The sequence below is a fragment of the Nomascus leucogenys genome, chromosome 18 (genome assembly GCF_006542625.1).
Source record: "Nomascus leucogenys isolate Asia chromosome 18, Asia_NLE_v1, whole genome shotgun sequence".
Classification (NCBI taxonomy): Eukaryota; Metazoa; Chordata; class Mammalia; order Primates; family Hylobatidae; genus Nomascus; species Nomascus leucogenys.
In genome coordinates this window covers 34,084,445-34,102,275 of record NC_044398.1, presented here as the reverse complement: position 1 = coordinate 34,102,275, position 17,831 = coordinate 34,084,445, and the positions used below count along the sequence as shown (strand labels likewise).

At 36.3% G+C, this 17,831-nt stretch overlaps 1 protein-coding gene across 7 annotated transcripts in view; it reads right to left on the bottom strand.

Moving 5' to 3' along the window:
- The window catches only part of CCSER2 (coiled-coil serine rich protein 2), a 187,127-nt gene that overhangs the window by 68,785 nt on the left and 100,511 nt on the right, over window positions 1-17,831 (bottom strand). For all 7 annotated transcript variants that reach the window (XM_030797951.1, XM_030797953.1, XM_030797954.1 and 4 more), the window contains 2 exons: window positions 17,139-17,301; window positions 4,972-5,167 (listed from right to left, as the gene is read on the bottom strand). In XM_030797951.1, coding sequence (XP_030653811.1) covers window positions 4,972-5,167; window positions 17,139-17,301 — 359 coding nt within the window. The remainder of the gene's footprint in view (window positions 1-4,971; window positions 5,168-17,138; window positions 17,302-17,831) is intronic.

Below are 17,831 nucleotides of genomic sequence, written 5' to 3'. Positions count from 1 at the left end.
AAATCTATCTATCTCTTCTGCCTCTTCTCTAGCATCCTACATTTTTTTTTATTATTATTATACTTTAACTTCTGGGATACATGTGCAGAACGTGCAGGTTTGTTACACTGGTATACATGTGCCATAGTGGTTTGCTACACCCATTGACCTGTCATCTACGTTAGGTATTTCTCCTAACGCTATCCCCCCCAAGTCCCCTACCCCCGACAGGCCCTGGTGTGTGATGTTCCCCTCCCTGTGTCCATGTGTTCTCATTGTTCAACTCCCACTTATGAGTAAGAACATGCAGTGTTTGGTTTTCTGTTCCAGTATTAGCTTGCTAAGAATGATGGTTTCCAGCTTCATCCATGTCCCTGCAAAGGACATGAGCTCATCCTTTTTTGTGGCTGCACATTTTTTTTCTTGTAAATCTGTTTAAGTTCCTTGTATATTCTGGATATTAGACCTTTGTCAGATGGATAGATTGCAAAAATTTTCTCCCATTCTGTAGGTTGCCTCTTCACTCTGATGGTAGTTTCTTTTGCTGTGCAGAAGTTCTTTAGTTTAATTAGATCCCATTTGTCAATTTTGGCTTTTGCTGCCATTGCTTTTGGTGTTTTAGTCATGAAGTCTTTGCCCACGTCTATGTCCTGAATGGTATTTCCTAGGTTTTCTTCTAGAGTTTTTAAGGTTTTAGGTCTTATAATTAAGTCTTTAATCTATCTTGAATTAATTTTTGTATAAGGTGTAAGGAATGGGTCCAGTTTCAGTTTTCTGCATATGGCTAGCCAGTTTTCCCAACAGCATTTATTAAATAGGGAATCCTTTCCCCATTGCTTGCTTTTGTCAGGTTTGTCAAAGATCAGATGGTTGTAGATGTGTGGCATTATTTCTGAGGCCTCTGTTCTGTTCCATTGGTCTATATATCTGTTTTGGTACCAGTACCATGCTGTTTTGGTTACTGTAGCCTTGTAGTATAGTTTGAAGTCAGGCAGCGTGAGCATCCTACATTTTTAACATATCCAGTTAATTAACTGATCACTGGATAAGACACATACTTTTTAAAAAAACCTTTTTTCCCCCCAGAAACAATAATGCATGGAGAATTAGAAATGAGAAAACAGATTTTTTAAAAAACACACAAAAAAGAAATTACATTCTCACCATCCAGGAATCATCACTAGTAACACCTTAGAGCATATCCCTCTGGAGAAATACACAGATGTAGATACAGATAGATAAATGATCATAATGTATATTACAGCCTTATAACCTACTTTTTTCAGTCAACAATCTCCCCTTTCCGTTTTAGTAAATTTCCATCTCATCTAATATACAGGCCATATTCAAATTTCCCCAACTAATCCAAAATGTCCTTTATAGCTGATCTGTCCAAATCAATATACAATTCAAAATTTCACACCGTATCTACTTGTCCTTTACATTTCTTTTAATGTAGCACCATCACCTTCCCCCACCATCTTTTAAAGACACTAAGAAGCCAAAGAGATCTCACTACTTTTCCTACTGAACGTCCAACCTTCTGAATTTGTCTTCTTCTCATTCTTTTATCACCCATTTTGCCAGAAAGAGAAAAACATACATTTATGACCCCTTAAGGTTAAAAATGTGGGAATGAATTGAAAGTCTGTGTAAGAAACGAACATTTGGCTGGGCGTGGTGGTTCACGCCTGTAATCCCAGCACTTTGGGAGGCCGAGGTGGGCAGATCACAAGGTCACGAGATCGAGACCATCCTGGCTAACACGGTGAAACCCCGTCTCTACTAAAAATACAAAAAATTAGCCGGGCGTGGTAGTGGGCGCCTGTAGTCCCAGCTACTAGGGAAGCTGAGGCAGGAGAATGGCGAGAACCCAGGAGGCGGAGTTTGCAGTGAGCCGAGATTGCGCCATTGCACTCCAGCCTGTGAGACAGCGAGACTTCGTTTCAAAAAAAAAAGAAACAAACATTTTCCCAGTCTTCTACTTTATTCCCAGCATAAAATCAGGTTTCTTCTTTGGATAAATTACAACCACCTCAGAAGGAAAAACCCTTCACTCAGTAGATGCTGAGGGTCCACTGATATCCATACAATGCCATCAAGTAAAACTAGCCAGTTGACAAGCCTGGCCCATGTACAAAGTCCTGAATAAACAACAAAGAATCATTATAAATTTGAAGAAATATTCCAGAAGAAAGAGAAATCAAAATAAGCATAAAGAACAAAATGACCATTTAAAAAGAGAAATACAGGGAACCAAAGAATTCTCAATAAAATGAAACAAAACAAACAGAAACTCTCTACTTACCATAGTTCCTGAAAGAACAGTTGAATGATATGAATAAGGAACAGTATACACAAAAGTTCTTGGAAATTGAAAATATGATTGCCAAGATAAACAGTTAAATAAAAATAGACAGCTGGAATATCAAGTAGAGAAAATATACCAGGAAACATAACCAAACCCAAAGAAAAAGAAAAACGTATAACAAAAAATAAAAAGGTGAGGAGATTCAATTCAGAAATTCTAGTTTCTGATTACTAAAGATTCCAGAAAGATAACAGATAAAATAAAGGAAAGAAAATAATCATAGAAATAACAAGAACATTTCACAATACATTAATCTCCAAAGAGCCTACTAACTGCCAAAACATCAAGTGGAAAACAACCAACCAACTACCACAAAACTCAAGTCCAAGGACATTACTGTGAAACTGCAGAATGCCAGAAATAAAAGATTAAAAATATTTCAGAGATAAAAACAGGCAAAACACAATGTACAACGGATCAGAATGTAGTAGACCGTTCAATGGCTAAATAAGATCCTAGAAAAGCAATGCCCTCAAATTTCTAAGGGAAAACTCTCTTCTATTACAACAAAACTATTTCATACCAACCAAACTTTTTAATATCAATCAAATGCGAGACCAGGATAAAGAGATTTTCAGTAATGAAGTAACTAAAACAGTGTGCCATTCATTAATCCTCTCTTAGGAAGTAAATTAAAGATATATTCCAGCAAAGTGAGAGAATAAACTAGGAAGAAAGAAGACATGCTATCGAAAGAATGGATCCAGTCCCAGATTATGGCAAAAGTTAAGTCCCTGCATGACAGCTCTAGAGAAGCTTTGGACAGTAACCTGTTCAGATGAGAACAGGTTGACTGAGGCGGGGAGGGGGCCAGACATACTGTTTGTTCATTAAGCCTTTGAATAGTGTATGAATTTTTTTGAAAACTATATATACATATCACATTGATTTTTTTTAATTCAGTCACATTAGAAACAAATTTAAAGAGGCAATGACATGAAATTTTGAACTCAGTCATCTTTTAACTTCTATCAGCATTTGGGAAACTTTAAAGATGACCTAAAAAGATTTTGCAATTTTCTTCTCATAATTTTGCTGCCATCACATAAACAAAAAATAAAGTCAATTTTATCCGTGTGTAGTACCTAAGATTTCAGAGGCCATAATGACAGAAAAGAACCATTAAGAGATTTACAACTTTACACAAACAACCTCAAAAAACACTTTTTTATTTTTATGGTACCAATCATTGGTTACCAATTCACCTACTACTACCTGAATTATGCTACTTCTTTCATTATTAGAGGTGGCCTGGTCTTATTAGCTGCTATTTAGTCATGCTTCATGATTCAGGGCAAAACACCCAAACACAAAAGTTGGTACGTGGTATAGCTAGTACAATGACTGGCTCACAGTGGATATTTGACATATTTTACCTATGTCCCACCATTCCCTACCACCTCTTCCCTTTGACACTAAAACTCCTAATCAAAAAATCATCTCCCCAGACCAGCCAACAGAAAAACACTGTATACCAATGCCTGTTTTCTAGTTACAGTTGAACATGGCTGTAAGCTCAATGTCTGGATAATTCAATCATATAATTTATTTCTGCCTCAAGAGAAGTTGAACAATCCCATATCCAAAAAGGATTCTCCACTCTTTTGTTCCTTAGCTCAGAAAAGTTTCCTTTCAAAACAGTAGTCAAATATCCACAAGAATGGAGAGGAGTAGTACAGAAGATCCCTAACTGAGTAACAGAAAACAATTTACCTGACTTTAACAGAATATTTACATTAACCATCACAGGAGCCAAATTTCACTTCAACTAGCCTTTCATGTGCATATACCGCGTGTTTTGTTTTGATGGCCACCAGGAATTCTAAGACAGAAAGCAAACAGCAACAGAGAAGTCAGGCTGTTCTTTCTTAACTGTAGTTTTAAGCTAAAGCTGGCTATTCTACAAAGTACAAATACAGATTTAAAACCAAACGAAAGGTATCTATGACTTAAAATTAGTATTTTATTCCTTGATTTTCTGCTATACATCTGACCTTGTCTGTAAGTGCTAAAACAAAGTAAATACTACTGAATCAGATGCCAGGATCCAACATCAGGTTATCCTGTGACTTTGGGCAAGTGACATCACTGCTATGAGTCTAGATTTTCTCAAAAAAAAAAGAAAAGAAAAGAAAAGAAAAAAAAAAAAAGCAGGAGAAGATTAAACTTGAAAATCCCAAACAAAAACTGAATTATGTGACTATCATTATGTAAAGCAAAAATTGTTGTTTCTTATTTGTCACTTAGCTCAAATCATAGTAGCAGCCACTGAATACTGAATGCCTATGTTTCAGGCATTGGATTAGCCAATTTACAACTATTATTTCTAATTCTCTCAACAACCTTATAATGTAGGTATTATGAAAATGAAGAAACAGAAGCAGAGATTGGCTTATCAAATATCACACTCATAAATACCAGGGACTGTGTAATGAGACCCTCATGCAATATCCCACAGGTTTTTTCCACAAAACTTTCTACTATATACTATTTACAAGCATTATTCCACAGAAATCTAAAAAGACATGAGAAACCCAAGTAACTATTTTTTAAAAAAAACTAAAGTCAATCCATCTTGCAATTTAAAATATCAGAGCTGGAAATGTTCATTATGTACTCACCTGATGCAGGAGACGTTTCAGTTTGAGTAACTGAGTTTTTACAGCAGTGCAATCCTGAACCATGTGCCGAAGGGTCATCTCATCCAGTATCACTGTATTTTCTGGTACATCAACAAACATCTTCTGAGCCTGGAAAAAGGGCATCCCTCCATAGCTTTCAAAATGACCCAAAGGAGATTCTCTATAGGGAGAGCCTCTGGAAGGGCAAGGAAGAAGGTGGAGGGAAAAGATATACAATACAATTTCAGAAAGAAATAAAGATAATGAAATTATTGCAGTGATTATTACAAATCACTTATCATTATCACCATGGCTCTGACTTGCACTCACCTCAGTCACTGATGTGTTTCCACAAAAGGCATCAGCTCTTGTTTATTAAAACAATTATCTTCTGTATCCCCCATCCTTTGTGTATTTTACATACTGGAAGAATAAACCTTTAGGCACCGGAATAGAAACAATACTCTGGAAAGACTTTATCTGAAAAAGTTAAACTTATTCTTTCTTTTCTGCACTGACTGTTGTTCATTAGTTTTTAACTTTGTTTAACTTCTTAAATTGCACACCTTTTTTAGCCCCATAACGATGCTACCAACATTAACTCTCAGTTTGTATACACCCTTGGACTCCATTTCTTGAAAGTCCCAACAGGCAGTTAAGACAAATTTTTTGTTTTTATATTACTAGTAAAGCATGTTTTCCAACAAAGGTTACTTAAGCTTTTGTAAAAGTTTTATACATACCTCATATTTCCTAATCTTACAGTGCATTAAAAAAATCTACTCTCGGTGAAACCTCGTCCCTACTAAAAATACAAAAAATTAGCCAGGCGTGGTGGCACGTGCCTGTAATCCTAGATACTTGGGAGGCTAATGCAGGAGAATCCCTTGATCCCGGGAGGCGGAGGTTGCAGTGAGCCAAGATCGCGCCACTACACTCCAAGATGGGCAACAGAGCGAGACTCCGTCTCAAAAAAAAAAAAAATCTACTCTAAAATTTTTTACACTTCCCTTCAGTTTCATACAATAACATACATGCTGAATAAGGAAAAAAATAAAAGTAATGTGTTTCATGGGAGTAAAAAGCAAAATATTTTAACCAGAAGTCATAGTTATGGCAATTTAAAAATTGCTACCTTAATTCCAGTTGGTTCTTAAATTGTGACGAGAACTTTTTTTTTTTGAGACAGAGTCTTGCTCAGTCACCCAGGCTGGACTGCAATGGTACGATCTTGGCTCATTGTAACCTCTGCCTCCAGAGTTCAAGCGATTCTCCTGCCTCAACCTCCTGAGTAGCTGGGATTACAGGCACCCACCATCATGCCTGACTAATTTTTGTATTTTTGTAGAGAGGGGGTTTCACCATGTTGGCCAGGCTGGTCTTGAACTTCTGACCTTAGGTGATCCACCCGCCTTGGCCTTCCAAAGTTCTGAGATTACAGGTGTGAGCCACCACGCCCGGCCGAGAACTTCTAATATATGTGAAATCGCACTCGCTGTCTCTCTCTGTGTGTGTGTGTGTGTGTGTGTGTGTGTGTGTGTGTGTGTGTGTGTATATTTGGTTGGCTAGTTAGTAAGTAGAGACGGGTTGCTCAGGCTGGTCTTGAACTTCTAGCAAAATTTCAGTAAATAAGACACTGAAAAAATATTATCTCCAATATAATAGCTATTTTAAAATCAAGATTAAAGTTAAATTCATAATGCATTAAGTGTACAAAAATTCCAACACATTAAATTTCAACCATATTGAAATCGTAGAAATATGGTTTCTACCAAATTTTCTAGCTTTTATCAAATATTCCCAAATCTCTGAATTCTCAAATATTCAGTATGAGGTCGATTTTTACAAGATCATTTTTCTCTGAAACTACTTCTCATTAAGTACTTCAGGCCCAACTTTCTTTTAACCCAAGAAAAAGATTTTTAGAAATTTTCAAACTGTTGATCTTATGATGCCACAGACAGCCTGAATCCTATTTATTCTTCAACTTCTTCCCTCACCACACCTTCCTCCCGCAGAGTGACTTCCTTTTTTTTTTTTTTTTTTTTTTTTGAGACGGATTCTCACTCTGTCCCCCAGGCTGGAGTGCAGTGGTGTGATCTCGGCTCACTGCAAGCTCCGCCTCAGGGGTTCACGCCATTCCTCTGCCTCAGCCTCCCAAGGAGCTGGGACTACAGGCGCCCACTACCACGCCCGGCTAATTTTTTGTATTTTTAATAGAGACGGGGTTTCACCGTGTTAGCCAGGATGGTCTCAATCTCCTGACCTCGTGATCCGCCCGCCTCAGCCTCCCAAAGTGCTGGGATTACAGGCGTGAGCCACCGCGCCCGGCCCAGAGTGACTTCTTAATTCATACCTGATTACCTGAGATTCCCAAAGCATGCTACAATCTCATCTCCAAACCCACAACCTCTGAGTAGTCTTTGCCATTCTCTCCATTCTGCCCTCCACTGTGCACACTTGATCTAGATAAGTCCTCTTCATCTTAAATCAGCTGACACTACTTCAGAGAACACTTCCTTAAATCCCCTAAGGCAGGACTTGGCACTTCCACAGGTGTTTTTATAGAGATCTGTACTGTGTCCCATTATAGTATTTATTACAGTATACTTTGTTTGCAATTCAGGCCAAATTATAAACTCGATGAAGGAATGAACTGTGTACTCTTTTCCTTTGCATCTGAGTTTTCGGTTTTCTAGTTTATTTATTTATTTATTTATTTATTTATTTATTATTATTATTATTATTATTTTGCACTGAATGGGTAAGGAACATGTATTTTAACCACTAGAATTTTTTTTAAAAGCTTGTATCTCTGAGATTCTAAAATTCTGTAGCTGTCACATGACAAAAGCACTGCTTTAGAACTATAATCTGAATAGTTAATAATCAAATTAAAAGGTACTTCTTATTTTGCCAAGTGAGAGAACATTAGAAAGGGAATATACTGAAGGAGACTGGTTTGCAGGCTATACCATGAGAATCAGGTATGGTATATGGACATATATTGACATAAATGTGATCCAAATGCATGGGACTAATAAATTTAAAATGTTTTAAGGAAGAGTCAACAAGTCTTGTTCACTAACTGAAACAAAGAACTGACATCTAGAAAAGCCACAATAGCCAGCTCTCACCTCAGATTTAGGTTTAAATCCTATCTGACAGTAACTAGCTGTTGAAAATATTTATTATCTTTGGGTCATAGTTTCTTCAACTCTCAATGTTCTCTACTGCTCATTGAACAAAGTTTATATGCCTTAGGTTGCATTTCAAATACCTCCACCATGAGATTCAAAATTAACCCTGTATTTTCTCTTAGTACTGAAATGCTACTTTCTTCAGAAGACCTTCCTGATCCCCTCAACTAGATAAAACTATCATTTTATGATCCTTAATTTGTTTCACAGCATAAACTAAAGAAACCTATGTACTTTTCAACTCTAACTGGATTGTAAGCCCTCTGAAAACAGAGCCATATCTTATTCATTTTAATATTATCTGCACAGATCATTTGAGTCCAAATTCAGCTGCCACTTACTAGCTACGCAACACACAGGGCAAGTTACCAAATCCCTCTATGCTTCATTTCCTAATCTATGAAACGGGCAAAATAACAATACTTGTCTTCTTAGGTTAGTATAAGACTTAAATGAGGTAATATATGTTAAAGTGCTTGGACTAATACATAATATATAGTAAATATTAAATAAAAATGACTTACTATCATATTAAGTTTCCAACCTCTTTATCTTGAAACATTTCTTCAAATAGAAGTATCAAAAGAATACTACAATGAACAACAACATACCCTTCACCTATATTTACCAACTGTTAAAATATTGACACATTTGCTTTGCATCTATGTATTTGTTCCTAAACCATCTGACAATAAATTAAAAGTGACATAAAATCCCACTGGGAGAAACACATGAAGTTTTCTGGGGGAAAAAATCAATATAACAGAGAAATCTAAGACACAGAAAGAGGCAAAGATGGAACAGAAAGCAAATATATAACAGGGATTATTTTCAGAAAATAAAAGGAGACTATGAAGATAGGAGGGAGTGGGAACATAAGACAGAAAGATAATGAAGATTTTAATCTCAGAATTTGAGACTTCAGATTCTAAGATGATGCAGTTTCCACATTAAAAAATAAATCTCAGAATGGGAGGTAAAATCACTTTCTAAGACTAAAGACACAAATCCAGGGGCAAATGTGTAAGAAGGGTAATAAAAAATAAGAGATGAAGGGGGAATTACTGGCCATAATCCCCCACATTAAGTTGATAAATTTGTACTTCTGTATAAATTTTAACATTCATGAATTTCTAACAGAAACTCCGGTAGTGAAAGCAACACGAAGACTGCAAAGCTGCTGTGGCATGAACACACTAGAATGCTAGTAGCCATGTGTTAGTGAAGTGAGATCTTATGTGCCCGATCATAGCCCAGGCAGGCAAGTAAATATGAAGAAATGAACCATTAGAGATATGGGTGAAGGCAAAAATGAGTTCAGTGGTTTCAAAGGCATGAGAAATGAAAGCCCACTGTCTCCAATATTATCTATCCTTGTTCTTTAAGTGCTGCCAATAAAATCAACAAGATAAAAAAAATGATGCAAACTAGAGAAAAGAATCTTGAAGAGATAACCTTCTTTACCCACTTAAACATACAGTAGCAGAACCTGATATTAAACCCACAAGCATACAAATCATTGCTGCATAATTATTTAATGCAGTTTTAAAGGAATTTCTCCAAATTCTATGGCTATACCCATATACTTACAAATAACTTTATTCTTCCCACTCCCAACAGAACTTCTTGATTACTAAGATGTGTGATTTCGTGCTAATCTAAAAGTTTGTGATTCATAGGTTAGACTGGCAAGTGCGGATGTTTGTACATCTGTGTGTGTGCGTGTGTGCGTGTGTGTGCGTACGTGTGTGGGGTGGGGAGATGTTTCTTCTTCATTTCTTATGTAACCTGAGTCACAGTTTTGATTTTATAAAATCATTAGTGTTTCATCACCATTACTAAAAACTTTATACTAAAAGTTAAACGTACGTATTTTTATGTTTGTGGTAACATTTTAACACAATCCCAATCAAAATTTCAGCAAGTTATTTTGAGGATATTGGCAAGGTGATTCTAAATTTTTTATTAGAACAGGCAAAAGACCCAAAACATCCAAAACAATATTGAAGAAGAAGAAAGTCGAAGGCCTAACACTACTCAACTTCAAGACTTACTATACAAAGCTACAGTCATCAAAATGACATGTGTGGTATTGGCAAAAGAACCGACATATCAACTGAATACAATAGAGAGCTCAGAAATAGACCCATATATACATAGTCAATTGATCTCTGACAAAGAAGCAAAGGCAATTCAAAACACAGTATAAAAGATAGTCTTTTCAACAAATGAGACTAGAACTGGACATCTATAAACAAAAAGAATGACTTTAAATTATCCACAAAAATTAAGTCAAAATGAATCAAAGGCCTAAATGCAAAATGGGAAACTATAAAATTCGTATAATATGAAAAGGGAGAAAATCTAGGTGACTTTGGATTTGGCAATGAGTTTTTTGGATACCATATGAAAAGTGCAACCCAAGAAAGAACAAATGGATGTTGGAAATGTTAAAAATTTTTGAAAATCTGTCCTGCAAAACGTACTATCAAGAGAATAAGCCACAGACTGGAAGATATTATTTGCAAAACATATATCTGATAAACGATTGGCATCTAAAATATAAAAAGAACTCTTAAAACTCAACAATAGAATAAATAACCCAATTTTAAAATGGGCAAATAGCTAGAGGCCATTATTCTAAGCGAATTAACGCTGGGAGAGAAAACCAAACACCACATGTTCTCACTTATAAGTGGGAGCTAAACATTATACTCACAGACATAACAATGGTAACACAGACACTGGGGACTACTAGACAGGAGAGGGAAAGAGGAGCAAGGGCTGAAAAATTGTTGGATACTATGCTCACCACCTGGGTGAAGGGACCATCTATATTCCAAACCTCAGTATCACACAATATATCCATGTATATGTGACACAAACCTGCGTATGTACCCACTGAATCTAAAGTAAAAGTTGAAATTATAAAAAATAAAATAAAAATGAGCAAAGATCTGAACAGACACATCACCAAAGAAGATATATAGATGGCAAATAAGCATGTGAGAAAATGTTCAACATCATTTATCATTAGAGAACTGCAAATTAAAACAACATTGAAATACCACTACATACCTAATGGTTAATGTCCAAAGCATAGTACCAAATGCTGATGAGGATATGGAGCAGCAACAGAAGCTCTCACTCATTGCTGGTGGAAACGCAAAAGGGTAAAGCAACTTTGGAAGACAGTTTGGCAGTTTCCTACCAAATTAAACATATGCTTCCCATATGACCCAGCAATAGTGCTCCTTGATATTTACCAAAATGAGGTGAAAAATGTACGCCCATGCAAAAATCTGTATATAAATGTTTATAGCAGTTTTATTAATAATTGGTAAAACTTGGAAGCAACCAAGATGTTTTTCAGTAAGTAAATGAATAAACAAACTGTAGTACAGCCATACAACGAATTATTATTCAGTAATGTTTTTTTGAGACAGGGTCTCTCTCTGTTGTCCAGGCTGGAGAGTGGGGTGATTTCGGCTCACTGCAGCCTCAACCTCCTGGGCTCAAGTGATCCCCCTACCTCAGCCTCCCGAGTAGATGGGACTATAGACACGTGCCACCACACCCAGCTAATTTTTTTTATTTTTTTGTCACGATGAGGACTCAATATGTGCCCAGGTTGTTCCTGAACTCCTGAACTCAAGCTATCCTCCTGCCTTGGCCTCTCAAAGTGCTGAGACTGCAGGCATGAGCCACTACACCTGGCCAATTTTTTTTTTTTAATGAGGTATCAAGCCACAAAAATACGTAGAGGAATCTTACATGTATTTTGGTAAGTGAAAGAAGCCAATCTGAAAAGACTATCTACTCTCTGATTATAGCTCTCTGGCATTCTGGAAAAGGCAAAACTGTAGAAACAGCAAAAAGATCAGTATTTACCAGGAGTTCAGGAAAAGAAAGGAGGGATGAATAAGTGGAACACACAGAATTTGAAGGGTAGTGAAACTATTCTGTATGATACTATAATGGTATGGCATTATACATTTGTCAAGGCCCATAGGATATACAAAACAGAGTGAACCTTAATATAAACTATGAATTTTAGTAAATAATAAAATATGAATATTGACTTATCAATTATAATACAATCATGCAAGATGTTAATCATAGGAGAAACTGTATCTAACGGAATGTGAGAAAGCATATGAGAACTCTATTTTTGCTCAATTTTTCTGTAAACCCAAAGCTGCTCTAAAAAATAAAATCTATTAGTTAAAAAAAAGAAAGAAAAATAAAGCATGACAAATGAAGAGAAACACTGCCAGAATAACAGAGATTTCTAAAACTCCATTCCTCCATTAAAGTACTAAGAACACTGGCAAATTTGTCAAAATCAACTTGTTCAGAACTCTAGAAATCAGCCAAATGCTTACAACAACTAAGGAGCATTTAATCAACAAAAACTGCTGAATCTCAGAGAAACAGCGAGCTCTGTGGCATTTTAATTTATCCAATAGCCACGCCCATCTCCTTACCTTTGTGGTAGCCTGAGAACCAAAAGTATTACAACAAGCATGGCAGCTGTGAAATCTAGCAGTCACTAGAGATTGGGGGACAAAATGGGTTTAGAACTCTCCAAAAAGCACCACTCCCAAAGAACTGCTATGATTTGATCTCTCTGGCTGCTCCCTAGAAAAAGCCCATTCTCAGGAGTTGGTGTGAGCTGATTCAAACCTTGTTCGGTAATTCCCTTATCCCTAGTGCATTGCTTAAAATCTCAGCTGCCTGAAATGGCAATATCTTGAAATGGGACAAACAAGAAGCTGACCAAAAATCATAAAAGGAAAACCTGAGGAAAGAAATGTCCACAAGAGGCTTTGAAATGCTCCAATATAGTCTTGGGAATAGAGAAGAACATATACATGTATAGGCTGTGTATGTACATGCCAAGGAAATACCAGAGAATTCCCTAATCTTCCACCTTTGGCTGACTTTGAAACTCTGAACAAGCAGGAAGTGAAGGCCAAGGCAGAGCTGCAAACTACTTACGGGACTGCAGGTGTGCCTAAGCTGCAAACTACTTACAGGTGCTGCAGGTGTGCCTAAGCAAACACACAGAGCCCCCTGGTGGAGGCTGGGAGACTTATTAGTTCAAGGCATTCAATGAAATCTCCATCCAACCATTAGCTGACCACTAATCAAACCAAGCAAAGACGTCAAATATTTTTTTAAAATACAGACTTTTTCTAGAATCTGTCTAGAAAAGTCAGTAAACAACCACAAAAAACACAACAACAAATCCTAGCCAGGGAGAAATATGATTTAAGTAGTTTTCACGTTATTTGTATTTATTTTTTCAAATTTTTTGTGACAAGCAAGGAATGATGCTAATACATTCCCTTAGTTAAGTGGCCAGAGCGAAGTGGGGAGGGGCAGAAAGAATGTAACTAATGACCAAACATGTCCCAAATTTGATGAAAAACATTAATCTGCATATCTAGGAGGCTCAACAAACTACATATATGATAAACTAAAAGAGAGGCACATTATAATTTTAACTGTTGAAAGCCAAAGAAAAAGTGAAAATCCTTAATGCAGAAAAAAAGCTGGGGGGCGGGGCAGGGGGACTCATCATGTGGAAGACACACTCAGTAACATTAACAGCTGATTTTTCATCAGAAAGCATGGGGGCTGAAATATTACAAGGAACACTGCCAACCAAGAAGTCTACATCTGGCAAAACTATCCTTCAAAATAAAAGAGAAATTAAGACATTCCCAGATAAACAAAAACAGAGAATTTATTGCTAACACACCTTCCCTACAAGATACAGTGAAGTTGGAGACTTGAACATCTCACTTTCAATAATGGACAGAACAATTAGAGATATGTAAGAAAGCAGAAGATTTAAGCAATATTATAAACCAACAAGGCCAAAAAGACATCTACAGAATATCTATAAAAATTAAATTAGCAATCAAAAAAACTGCCACAAAAAGAAGCCCAGGCCCAAATAACTTCACTGGTCAATACTACAAAACATTCAAAGAAGAATTCACAAAAATCCTTCACAAACTCTTCCCAAAAGTAGAAGTGAAAGGAATACTTCCCAATTCAATCTGTATGGTCCTGATATCAAAACAAGACAAGGATATCTCAAGAAGAAAAGCAAAACAAAACTACAGACCAATATTTCTTAAGAATATGTATATACACACAAAAAAAATCTTCAACAAAATACTAGCAAACTGAATCACACAACATACCAACACAACACACAACATACCAAAGAATTATATACCATGACCAAGTGGAAGTTTGCCAAGAAATGTAAGGTTGGTTCAACATCTGAAAAACAGTCAATGTATTACTCTACATTAGTAGAATGAAAGCAGGAAAAAAAAGATTACCTCCATAGACACAGAAAAAGTAATTGACAAAATCCAACACCCTTTCATGATAAAAACACTCAACTATCCATGAATGGAAGGGAACTTCAAACTGATAAAAGTCTCTTTTAAAATCCACAGCTAACATCACATTAACAGTAAAATGTTTAAAATATTTATTTTCCCCCCAATATCCGAAACAAGACACACCTATTGGCTTTCACCACTTCTACTCAACAGAGGTTGTAGCCATAGCAATTATGCAAAAGATAAAAAGAAATTTTTATCCAAAATGGAAAGGAAAAGGTAAAAACTATTAGCAGATAACATATCTTGTATATAGAAAATCGCACAGGTCTGTGATCTGTTAGGAACCAGGCCGCACAGCAGGAGGTAAGCAGAGGGCATGCATGCAAGCATTACTGCTTATCCGAGAGGAGCTCCACCTCCTGTCATATCGGCGGCAGCATTAGATTCTCATAGGAGCACGAACCCTATTGTGAGCTGCGCATGCAAGGGATCTAGGTTGAACACCCCTTCTGAGAATCTAACTAATGCCTGATGATTTGACGTGGAAGAGTTTCATCCCAATCCCAAAACCATCCCCCAACCTCCCACCCACGGCCTGTGGAAAATTTGTCTTCCAGGAGACTGGCCCTTGGTGCCAAAAAGGTTGGAGACCACTGTCCTACAGGACTAAGCAAACAGAGGGTTAAATGACTCATGTACATGAACACTGCAGCCACTCAAGACTGCAGCAAAGCTTACAATAAAGAGGGAAAGTGGGCCAAGAGCCAAGCCTTTTGTAAGCTCCAGGTAGCCAGTAAAGAGTTGATAACAGCCAAATGCCCTAAGTCTCAAAAAATGGGACTTAAAAATCACTTCCTCTAGAAGTGACAATGAGAAATGAGGACAAAAACCCATCTCTAAACAGTGAAGTATTAGGGTGACTGGAAAATAAGAATCTTTGGTGTAAAAATGTTGCTGGGGAAGTAGTACATTTGGGAAAGAGCTACGTTTCAGTTATGATTAGGAGAATGCAGGTAAAGAGATGAAGAATGTGAGTTTGCTAGGATATGAGAGAATTCCAGATAGCATATCAAAAGGTGTAGAAAAAAAGGAGGTCTGGGCAGAAAAGAAGAGAGGAAGATTAGGCCAGGTAAAAAGACAGAGCAGTATTACGATGAGAACATGAGTGGATGTATTAGTTCTCAACCACCAGTCTTCCCAACACCCCTGAGTTACGGATAAGGCATGATCCTGTAACTAATGACAATAATAATGGGAGTTAAGGGACAGAAGAAAGCGAAGCAACACTCAGGAAGTTTTAGAATGGAAATAGGACTTTTGCACATGCAATACTGAAAAGGCCCTGGGGCTAGTATACCCAAACCTTTCTAATATTAAGGCACAGAGAGAAAGTAGAAGGGATTTGTGATCATATGTTTTGGAAAATGGCTACATATTATATCTTTTACCACCTTTTGAAAAACACAGTACTATATTTATACATAAAAGCACAATGGAGTCCACCATTTAAAAAATGTTTATCATCTATTCATTCTCATACTAATTTGACCAGGGACCCTCTCTTTTCTTACAACTGCTGACATCCAAGGAACACAGTTGTTTGAAAATGTTGCTTAACTTTTCTGACAAATTAATTCAGGAAAAAAACACATCCTTTATCTTATGCATACTGTATATGTTGTAATAAATTGAATTTTATTCTTTGCTTTTGCTGCAAAGAATCTTAGAATCAATTTTTTCCCTCACTTTAGGAACTACACAACTCCATGTTTTTCTTCCATTATTTCTTTAAACCCATTGTACTATTTGTATTGTAAATGTGCTCCAAAATGACCTGAAATCCCTGTGGAATGAGATAAGAAAGTGAAAAGGAAAAACTAGTAACTTCCATAGAGTGCCTACTGTAAACTAGACACTACTCTAGGCACTTTTATCCCTGATTCTCAAACACTGAGAGAAAGATATTATTAATTATGTTTTAAAGATAGTAAAGTGAAGTAGAGATGGTTTAAATAAATCATCTAAGCTTGCAAAGCTAATCTGCGCCAGGTCAGGTTTTGATCCCAGGTTTGAATGACTACGGAGCCTCATTACAAAATAAGATCTGATCAATTGAAAGACTATCCTCTACTTTGAAAAAAAAAATGACTAAATGGTACCTTCAGCACTAAGCAGTACCTTCTTCTGTTTTTAATGGTATTTGTGGAATTTTTAAATTTTAACTTATTACATGAGCAAAAGACCAATCACTTGGCACTAATTTTAAATATTATTTGGAAAAACTATGAAATTTAACAAAGTTAACATTTAATTATTTCCAAATGACAGCTAGAAAATCATACCATAACTTGAAGTCCAAAAAGCAGATATAAATAGAGTATTTATATTTAAGATAAAACTAATGAAAAAACATTGGGCCAAAAAGAACAAATTAGACATATTATTCCAATTAGTACCACATAAAACTTGAAGTGCTTTTTGGTGCCTCTAAAAACAAACCAGACAAAAACAGGTTTTTTGAGGGTTGTGGGAAAGGGAGAATTATAATTCAAAATCAGAGGACAGCAAATGAAATCTAAGTCAGAACAGTACTTACCTGCTCAAGTCACTTTTTCCATGGTGATGATAGTGGTCAGGGTGGCTGAGGTGGTAATGCTCCTGTCCACTCCACCTCTGGGGTGGCCTTTTCCAAAAACCTTCCTGAGGCTGCCGAACATTTCTGTCTGGTCGGTCAAAGCGGTTCATATTGTCACACTCCACTAGACAGATTCAAAAGCAAAAGACTATAAACATGTACATACTCCATAAAAGTTGACTCTTACAGCTTGATAATTAAATGCTGTAAATAAAATAAAAATAATAGTTTAAAAATATCAGCCATTTACGATAATCACAACACAATATCAAGATTTCTAAAAGCATAAGCAGTTCTTCTGGTGAAAACTGAACTTAATATTATTCAAAATGAAGTAAATTATAATACTTTTACATTACAGTCATATAAACAATTAACTACCACACTGTTTTAAAACAGGCAAATTATCCTTGAAATCAACATTATACATTTTAAACACTCATAATCAGTTTTAGGTGGTTTTCATCACTGTCACAAGTTGGCTCTGATTTCAGAATGAAAATGACAGGAAACAGCAGATTTTTAAGAGAACTCATTCCTATAAAGGACTGCTACAATTAATTTTCACTGATCTCAAGAAGCACAAATTAACTTTTCATCACAAACAAATCACACTTTTAAAATTAAGCTCACATTTTCAGAAAGTAAGACGCT